This window comes from Argiope bruennichi, chromosome 2 (genome assembly GCF_947563725.1).
Source record: "Argiope bruennichi chromosome 2, qqArgBrue1.1, whole genome shotgun sequence".
NCBI lineage: Eukaryota > Metazoa > Arthropoda > Arachnida > Araneae > Araneidae > Argiope > Argiope bruennichi.
Window position 1 is genome coordinate 42,401,433 of NC_079152.1, and position 10,744 is coordinate 42,412,176.

General features: G+C 33.5%; 1 protein-coding gene across 2 annotated transcripts; it reads right to left on the bottom strand.

Annotated features, from left to right (window-relative positions):
* On the bottom strand, nucleotides 1–7,457 carry LOC129962379 (uncharacterized). Of its 2 annotated transcripts, XM_056076132.1 has the most exons (4): nucleotides 7,355–7,457; nucleotides 1,562–3,101; nucleotides 896–1,519; nucleotides 1–463 (listed from the first exon to the last, which is right to left on the bottom strand). In XM_056076132.1, exons 1-3 carry the CDS (start codon nucleotides 7,367–7,369, stop codon nucleotides 921–923), a joined length of 2,154 nt encoding a protein of 717 aa, XP_055932107.1. In that variant the 5' UTR covers nucleotides 7,370–7,457; the 3' UTR covers nucleotides 1–463; nucleotides 896–920. The 2 variants fall into 2 exon arrangements, with proteins under 2 accessions (XP_055932107.1, XP_055932106.1); XM_056076131.1 differs by having other exon boundaries at nucleotides 896–3,101.
* Between the last annotated feature and the right edge of the window lie 3,287 nt (nucleotides 7,458–10,744).

Here is a 10,744-nt window from a genome sequence, read left to right on the forward strand (position 1 = left end):
TTATCACAAATAAACAGTTTAATTACAATTGTCCCGTAGTCAACATGTTTGTAATGCGCAGTATGTTCATGCTTAGCAAACACAACAAAAGGCTAAAATAGTCAAGAAAAATTTAAACTATGTTCAGTTCATGGTATTGCACTAAAAAAGTGCCTTTTGCTGGTCATCTTGCTCTTGCCGAGAGAAGTTGAAGGTGAAAATGCCTCTAAAAAAAAGTCCCCTTTGAGGGGATCTCCGAATCTTAGCTTTGGACGAAATATTGGCGACGAAGCGCATGCTTTCGCCTTCAAACCAATATGGATCAGTTCAAAGATAATTTTGCCTTCGGTGACACTGGCGGCTTCTGACGCTATTTACATGGATTTTTCTTGGTGTATCAACCCCATCTATCAGCCAACAGGTTTCATTTTTTTCTTTTGTTTGACTTGTGGGACGTCTGTACAGTTGGCAGTTATAAATTATCCTATTGGAGAAAACATTAAACAAAATTATAAAGTGATATATTTTATGTCAACAAATTATGTCGATGTTGTTTGCTCAATTCAAAAAGAAAAATATATTTAATATTATTAAATATGCACTTAAAAAAAGAAAAATAAAAGAAATGTAAAAGTTTTGACAATTCTTCAGATATGTAGAAACACATTTCATAGCAATTTAAGATCTTCTCTTAGTAATGGAAAACAATATAGAAAATAAATAAATAAATATTGAAACTTTATATAATTATATGGGAATATGTGCAATTAATTCATATTCTTTAATTTTTCGAATAAGCAATTATGAAACTTAATGATGTTTAAATGTATCTACTTTCCGTATATAATAAATGCATCTAATAAAAAAATCTTAACATCAAATAAGTAGTTTGAGAAGAGCAATTTTTAAAACTCACTTTTTTTGGCCTGGCACTTTTTCAATTAATATCCAGTGGATCCACCTCCATATCCTCCTCCTCCTCCGCCGCCGCTCTTTCCTCCACCATATCCTCCGCTTTTACCTCCTCCGGATTTGCCACCGTATCCTCCGCCTCCGCCAGAAGAGCCTCCGTAACTTCCTCCTCCTCCTCCTGAGGAGCCACCGTAACCACCTCCTCCTCCAGAAGAACCACCGTATCCTCCACCACCGGAGGAGCCACCATATCCTCCTCCTCCTCCTGAAGAGCCTCCATATCCTGCACCGCCAGAAGAACCTCCATATCCTCCACTAGCTCCGCCACCATATCCTGCTCCGCCTCCTCCAGATTTACCACCAGAAGCTCCTCCGAGAGCAACAGTGTTCAATTTGATTCCGACAAGGGTAATTCCTTGTAAGCCACCACCACCGCTTGATCCTCCATATCCTCCTCCGCCAGAACTGCCACCGTATCCTCCTCCACCTCCTGAGCTTCCACCATATCCTCCACCACCTCCTCCAGATTTTCCACCTCCGTATCCACCTCCACCTGAACTGCCTCCATATCCGCCACCTCCGGAGCTACCACCATATCCACCACCTCCGGAGCTACCACCGTATCCTCCTCCAGATTTTCCACCTCCTCCAGAGCTACCTCCGTATCCACCACCTCCAGAACTGCCTCCGTATCCACCGCCACCAGAGCTACCTCCGTATCCACCTCCTGATCCTCCTTTAGCTTTTCCACCTCCATAACCTCCTCCGCCAGAGCTTCCACCATATCCTCCTCCACCGGAGCTGCCTCCATAACCTCCACCACCAGAGCTTCCTCCATATCCGCCTCCACCTCCGGAGCTACCACCGTATCCTCCTCCACCTGAGCTTCCTCCGTATCCTCCACCTGCAGATTTTCCACCTCCGTATCCTCCACCTCCAGAGCTTCCACCATATCCTCCACCTCCAGAGCTTCCACCATATCCTCCACCGCCAGAGCTTCCTCCGTATCCTCCTCCTCCTCCAGAGCTACCTCCGTATCCACCTCCTGAACCTCCTTTAGCCTTTCCACCTCCTTGTCCCCCACCGTATCCTCCTCCTTGTCCTCCTCCGTATCCACCTCCTTGCCCACCTCCTTGTCCTCCACCGTATCCACCTCCTTGACCTCCGCCATGTCCACCTCCTTGGCCTCCGCCGTATCCGCCTCCTTGTCCTCCACCATATCCACCTCCTTGACCGCCGCCGTATCCTCCGCCTCCTCCACCAGATTTACCACCTCCGTATCCGCCTCCAGAGCCACCCTTTGCACTCTTTCCAGCTCCGCCTCCGTATCCTCCACCTCCGGAACTGCCTCCGTATCCTCCGCTACTTCCACCTCCATATCCACCTCCTGAACTGCCTCCATATCCACCTCCACCTCCGGAACTACCACCGTATCCACCACCACCGCCGGAGCTGCCTCCATATCCTCCTCCTCCGCCAGAGCTACCGCCGTATCCTCCTCCACCTCCCGAGCTACCTCCATATCCTCCTCCGGAAGCTCCCTTTCCGCCATCAGCTAAGGCAAAAGTCACAGGTACGGCCAAGAGTACAGCATGTTTTCCACCAGAACCTCCTGAGCTTCCTCCTCCATATCCACCGCTTCCTCCGGCTGCCCCACCATAACCGCCAGCTGAAGCACCTCCGCCATATCCACCAGCGGAAGCGCCACCTCCGTATCCTCCAGCGGAAGAACCACCTCCATATCCTCCAGCGGAAGCACCGCCTCCGTGTCCTCCAGATGAAGCTCCGCCTCCATATCCACCAGCTGAAGCTCCACCTCCGTATCCACCAGAAGAAGCACCACCTCCGTATCCTCCAGAAGAAGCACCTCCACCATATCCACCAGAGGAAGCACCTCCGCCGTATCCGCCAGAGGAAGCACCTCCGCCATATCCGCCAGAGGTAGCACCTCCGCCATATCCTCCATCACTTCCACCACCATATCCTCCGCCGCCGGCATCGCCGCCACCATATCCTCCAGCATCGCCTCCGCCGTATCCTCCTGCAGCTACTGCAGTTCCTCCGCCATAGTTGGTTGCATCGGCAATCAAGTCAGAGATAATTTTTACGGCTTCCTTTTCTTCTTTGGTGATTTCGGCTTCTTTTGCTTTCGCTTTCTTCGCCGCAATATCACCGGCCAACAGAGCTACTGCTATGAACCACACGAAAATCTGCAAAAAAGAAAAAAAAAGTTTTTGTAAAGAAATTGCACATATTATAAGAAAGAAACATTTTTAAACATTTATTTCATTCTTTTTAAAAAGAATAAACAACATGAGAATACATTTCAGAATGTTTCAATTTACAATGAAATTTCAACGCCTGTAGTTCTTTAAAGTTTGCATTGTATTTAAATTTCTACTTATAATAAAGGAAAACGTATGAATGAGTGTTAGCCCTCTACATTTTAAATTGTTCGATCCGGGAATGAAATCTGGAAAATACATTTTCTAAGAGCTGTGTATGCACACGTCGAAATAAAATTATTTCTGAAATTTTTAATAAAATTTCAATGAATTAAAAATTAGGCGGGATAGTATTTTCCATGATGACTTCCTAAAATATTATTGCACAAAAACGATTTTTACATCATTTAAAAATTTAAATAATTGTCTTTTTAATGATTACTTTTAATTTTTTAATTTTAATTTAATACTTTTAATTTTTTAATTTTAATTTAATACTTTTAATTTTAATTTTACTTTTTAATTTTTTTGTATAGTTTTTTACATAACATTTCGCTATTTAAACAGTTTTTATTGTTTCATCAATTATTTAGTTGTATATTTTACATTGATAAAAGTAAACGAAGAACGATTCTGCGTAATTAACATAGAGTCTTAAATATTTACCAAAAAAAAAAAAAAAAAGACTAAGTTTAATATTTACATTAAGCCATTTTACAATCAACTTTATCTTGTATAGAATAAAAAAATATGTGTTTAAAATCAATCAAATTAACTAAATGCAGACTTTGTAATTTGCTGCATATCTAAAGAGAGCGTCCGGTTTCAATCTGTTAGACTTAAAAAAGGCGAAATAAAGTAGAAGTAAAAATGTTCTAAAGATCTTAACATTTCAGCATATTGGCTTTAGAGAATCAGTCCAGTCTGATCAGATTGTTCTTGTAGTCAGTCTAGTCTTTATTATAATACAATTAATGTATTCTTTTATTGAGAAAAAAATATCATTTTTATTTTTTGCATTTTTCTTGTTACAGAAGCAATATTTGATGATGATAACTTTCTTGCTTTCTATTTTATTATTTTATGTTTCAAATTTCACTTTATATTTAAAGTAATTATAATACGACTACTTGTTCCTGTTTAACTGATGCAGACTGTTTTTAGACTATTGCTTTCGAAAAAGAAAAAAAAAATGTCTTGAGTTTTGTTTTGAATTCAAATAAAGTCTCTCCATTTTTCGCGGCTTTTACTTTTAAGTAAATTGTTGACACTAAATTCTTTTAAAAGGAAAATAATTTAATTTAATGTATTAATATTAAAATAGGAATTTTCGTTCCTGATTTTTTTAAACTTTATTTTAGAATATTTCTTTTTTTTTTTTACAGTCAACATTTCTTTGCATATTAATGATTTCCGACTAAGAAAGATCTTGCTGCCATTAATTTTAAAATGTAAATAGAGCAAGTGTCTAGGATTAACCGAACAGTTTTGGTTTCTTACTTTCTTTTATTGCTTGAACTTCCGCATTCAATATCTATAAGGTTTCAAGCTACATTTACAAAAATCTGATCTCTCAGAATCTCAACCAAATAATTATAGTTTCTCATTACCTGCCAAACAGCTTAATCGTCGCATGGTTAACAATTGAGCTATTTTTATTTTCAAATGTTCTTTAATTAACCAAACTAATCACATATTTATTTATTGGAAAAGAAGAGATTAGGCGACTTGTCTATAAATAACTCGATTGACAGCAATCAACCATTTGGAGCCGGCTTAATCACTAAGTATCCCAATACTATAAAAATATTACTCTTTAACCCCAATAAAACTTCTACTTTTCCATCGGCCAACAATAGCAAGAGAAGGAGCAAGGTCCGTTTTTACTGATGCCCTAATTTGCAACGTTATCAGCAACATCAGTTCTGGTTTCACTTTCATCCTTTGTGTCTACGACCGCCGTTGCAGCATTTCCCGCCTTTTTGAATCATTGTTCGAATCAGCGAAGCGAGAAGATATTTAGCTCTTTCTTTATATATCGTCCACGTTTCTTTTTTTCTTTTTTTTTCTACTTTTAGATACAAAGGAGTTAATAATACAAAAAAAGATTTCTTTTTTTATCATTGATATTATCATCCTATACTTTCCGATTATGAATAAGGATTGAGTTCAAAAGAGAATTTTGAATCTTAGAATAAACTAACAATGAAGAGTCAAAATGTATGAAAATAACTCAGAAGGAATTAAGTAACCGCAGGGAATAAAAATAAATGCGGAAATCATGCCAACAGAGACAGAGGCTGAATAAATTTTTAAAGAGAAAAATTTTGCTGATAATTTGATGAATATTAATTACTAAAATTTAGTTGGAGAATTGAATTAAAATAAAAATTTGTGAATATGATTTCATTTTTATATTGTCGAATTCATCTTGACTAATATGTAGCGTATTTATTTAATTATTTGTTCCAAATGCAAAAATCCCAAAAGGAATAACTATTAACATAAACATAACAGATAAGAACAGTATTTAATACATGGATAATATGAATATAAACTATTGACATTATTTTAATTTTATATCTATTAATTCAAAAATTACTTATCGAATGTGGAAACAATTTCTGAAATGAATAAATTTTAAGATTCAAGTAAGGTTTATGCAAGTTAATCTTTGAAATTTTGTGGCGAAATGAAAATTCAGAATTAGTATAAATATGAAGTAAAAAAAAATGACTAATAGCTCAACTGAACTAGTGCATATATTATTTCGAAAAATAGAATATTCAAAAACTAATTGTTGAATATAATGAAATTTTTTAGATAAAAGATTCTACGATGATTATTTAAAATATTTTAATAACTCATCGTCATCTTTCTCATATAAAGTATATGGTTCTTTATATTAAACTTATTTTGTAATAGGATAACGAAGTAGAGGATATAACGATTTGACAATCCTATCAAACATTTTAACAATAAATAATAAAAATTAAGTACCAAAATAAAAAAAATTAGTTAAAATAGAAAAATAATCGGCTTTAAATATAAATTTGAATATGCATCCTTTTAAAGAAAAATATCTTTAGCTCATTTTATTTTAAAAGTTCTAGTAATTCCATTTATATATTTAATATCAATTCTAAGATGCTCACTTGAAAATTAACTTTTTAGGAATAGCTTCAATTTTTTTAAAAATATCGTCAGTATTCAGCATTTTGAAACTATAAATAAGACTTTATGGAAATAAAAGCAGAATTCAGTTGATTAATTAACAGCAAAATTTGTTCTTCTCAAGAAAAATAAGATTATTAAAACAACATAGTAAGAAATAAGTTACAAATTTACACTGGCTTTATACATAGAAATACCATATAAGCAATTAATTAATCAATGTACAATATGCATAACATAATATAAATATACAATAACATATAAACCCTTGAAAAGGATACCTCGTTTTTACATAACACAGTTCTGAAAATTTCCGAAACTAACTGTAATTTTCTCGATCACAAAAGTTTTTTAAAAAATTAAAATAAAATTTTGGATCCGTTAAAAAGTATGATTTTATGTAATATTACATTTTATATACTTTCAATTTTAAGAGCTTTGCTGAGAATATTATATTAAAGTAGATGAAAATGAGGAAAAGTATTTAAAAAATAATTATGAAAGAATTATTCTTAAAAACACTTAAATTTTCTTTTGAAATCTACATTAAAATGAGAGTATATCTTACATTTTTAATAAATAAGAACGATTTCTATTGATTTTCAATTGCTATTTTTTCTAGAAATTAACATCTTTTCACTAATTGAAATTTATTTCCATTAATTTACATACTTCTTATCTTTAAAGAATGGGTATCGTAACAAAATACTAATGCTAAGATTATAATCTTTTTTTAAAAAAATAATTTCTTGAAAAATTTGATTAAAATTAACAAATTATAAACAGCTGGGAATTTCAAAGATACATTTAATAGATTATCAAAAATGTAATAACTTTTATCAATAATCTTCTTAAATTTTTTCTTCTATAGACATGATATATAAATTAGTTTTTTTACTACAGTTAACGTTAATACCATTCCAATTTTAATTCGATGAACAAAAACGAATTGGTATGGGATCTAAACCACTGCCATTCCTTAAGAGTAAAATCGAGGTATCCTGCATCAAATGGAGCACTAAGATGAATATCCAAGAGAAGGAACATCCAAAGAGTTCACCTACCTTCCGCGATGCCATGTTCGCAGAAGAGATCACAGAAGATGTTTGAATGTCCACTGATGCTGTGGCTGGCCTTTATATATGCCACAACGAGCCAGAACAAAAGCATGAAAATCAAGTTGGATGCAGCTCCCCCCCGCTTTTCTGGACCTTTTTTTTGTTTTTGTTTTAAAGTAGCACCCTCAATCTCCGCCTCCGTCAAAATTTTCGAATCATCCCAACAGCCAATCGCCATTCTGTTTCTGGTTTTGGTCTAACTAGGTTAGCAGGACCCTAGTAAAGCACGCACACTCGGCTCTTCGTTTGTTTGATGATATTTTAGTTTCCGTTATTATTATTATTTTTTTACTTTGCTCTTTGCTTTTCCCGCCCGCGGGAGTTTAATCTTTCACCTGTAGTGTTTTTGATGACGTAAAAAACCGGGCCTGATCCCTGCTTTCCCTTTTAAAACAATCCCGGTTCTTTCCTAGAGTTCTAACCTGTTTCGCCGAATGTCCATTCTTAGCCATCTGAGTTTGTTGTTTTTTTTATTCATTTGAGATTAAAGAAGAATATTCCCTTTTAACCTGAGATGCAGTGAATGTCAGTTGTAAATTAAGACCGGACTCTGATTTTATTGATCTTTTTTACATTTCCAAACTGTTCACCATTTTTCCTCTGAAATTAAATGATTCTTTTGTATAAAACGATTTTTTTTCTTTGATTCCGATATTTTGTCATAGATATATGTATTAAAAAACAACTACACATCACAATTTATTCTTGTAAATTGTTTTTTAATATTTCCATTCGTATTCACAGAAGTTGGAGAGTCGTGAGAATAATTTACAGCTAAGTGATTCGCAGAAAACTAAAAAAAAATTTCGACTGTACCAACATTTAATGGAAATTTTTTTGCATGATGTTGTTTCCTATAATGGTAAATGCAGTAATCATTTCATAGCATAAAATTAATTTCATGCTTCAAACAATCACATAGTATAAAATTAGTTTTTTGGGCCAAACGATTTTTTTTCGTTGATTCCGTTACTTTGTTGTGGATACATATTAGAAAAGAACAATTCTACATAACAATTTATTCTTTTGAATTATACTTTTTATATTTCTGTTCTGAAGTTGAAGAACTGTGAGTATAAATTATAGCTTTCAGAATTTGTTCCGAAATTTAATGGAATTTTTTCCCAGGATTTTATTTTTTCATGTAACGGTATTTGAAACAGCCGCTTCTTAGTACGAAATCAACTTTATATTTCATATTAGATAAAACATTTATTTAATATATGAATTAATTTTGATTAAATCATTTGTGCCTTTGAAAATTCTGTATGAATTCCTTGGTGGTTAATTTGCACTCAGTTATTAAACATCATAAATGAATCTTCAATGCAAATTATGGAAGAAAGCTGTTATGAAGAATGATTTTCGAAAAATTGCTTTCATAATACTGTAAAGAAGTAAGAACAGAATCAGTTTGGATACAATTTAGGACTTATTTGTTGTTTAATTATATTTTTATGCAGAATAATCTTTCAAGCTGCATATTATATAATTATTTTTTAAGCTTATAGTAAACTTTGGAAGGCTTCATTTTTGATTTTTAAATGTTGATTTTGAAAGAAAAGGCTTCAAAATAGATCCGAAAATCCTGAAACATCCATAGAAAATTGTATATCTGAGTGGCAACATTTAATAACTACATCAAATTATTTTAGATAAATATGATTTCCATTTTTAAAAAAATTCTCTCAAATATATGGCTTGGAGATTTTTAAAAAGTAAATATTAAATGTTCAAAATGGCAAAAACATTGGGATTCCTCCAAAATATTCCGAATTGCCCATTTTGTAAAATCTAAATATTTTACATTCAATTTTATTTAAACTTTTTCTTTCTAGATTTTCTGTGGAGCTCTAAAAAACACCAATTTGTTTCTGTTATTACTATTTTTGTCTTTTATTGCTATGTCCAAATAGCTTAAAAATTGTAACAAAGCAAAATGATGGCCATATTTTAGAAATTTGATTCCAGTAAATACACATATTATTTCAATGTTTGGTTTAATAATAATAAAATATTTCGGTAATATGTTAAGTTAAATAAAATTCGATAAAATTTCGTGCAAAATTATGGCACAGCACATAGCATTGATTAGCTAATATAGTGTTTAGAAATAAATTTGAGATTGTCAGTGGCAAAACTCGAGTAAATCTAAATACTGAAAATGAGTAAATCAAAGCATTGAAAAATTGTGATGGAACGATCATAGTAATGATGCGTTTTATGATTTATTCAGGGAAATTGTATAATTGATCGTCTGAATACTTCTTTTGTTTATGAATGATTTACTAGTCCCTTTGGTTACCAGCAGTTTGCTCATCATATTAGAAATATAAATTTAGTTATGTCAACCAACTTTGACGAATTACATTTTATTACAGTAGAAGAAAAGGCCATTTTAATTACTTGATTATTTTACTTGCATAATAATTATAGAGCATTCTGAATTATTGCTATATTAGCAAAGTGGAAACTTCTTTAAAGAAATCGGTACATTTGTACAGGGTGGGGATTCTGCTAAGTTTGTGTAATTGAAAGTCGTCGGTAGCAGATGACCATTGACGATGTATCTAGGGATCAGTACTCTTCATTTGAAATAAAAATTTCCGAAGCATTTTAGTGTTGTGTTTGGGGACCTTTGTGAAGCTTTTCTCTCGTAGAGAATATACCGCGATGTATTATTTCTCAGATTTCTCTCGAAATTGTGGGAAGCTGGAGGGGCATAGGAGGCCATTCTTGACTTATCTAAGGGGATATAAGTTTTCATGTGAAACAAAAATTGTGAACATTTTAGTGGCTGGAAGTGGTATAGATTCTGTAGTTTTGCTAATTAATTTAAATATATACATTGCTATGTGAATACTTATTTGCAAATGGAAAGAATGTAAATACATTTTTATTAAAAATGAAATAATTTTACAGAAACTTTTGACAGATCTTGTTATATCCAGAAAATTCAATGCATGCATTTTAATTCTTTTTATTCCAAAGTTAACTTAAAATTATGAAATTAAAACACACACACACACACACACACACACACACACACACACACACACACACACACACACACACACACACACACACACACACACACACACACACACACACACACACACACACACACTTATTAATAAAGATAGAGATCCAAGGAAGCAGTAAAAATGTGATAAAAATCTATCTTCAATAAAAATTAAAAAAATTAATTTTGCGAGGAATATATTTGCTTTTTCTCAGAAACTCACTTTAACTCAGAAAATGGAGAATTAACAAAACTGTAAAGTATAACATTTTTCATATTTAAAAATAACTTGAATCCCGATTTTCGGAATTAAA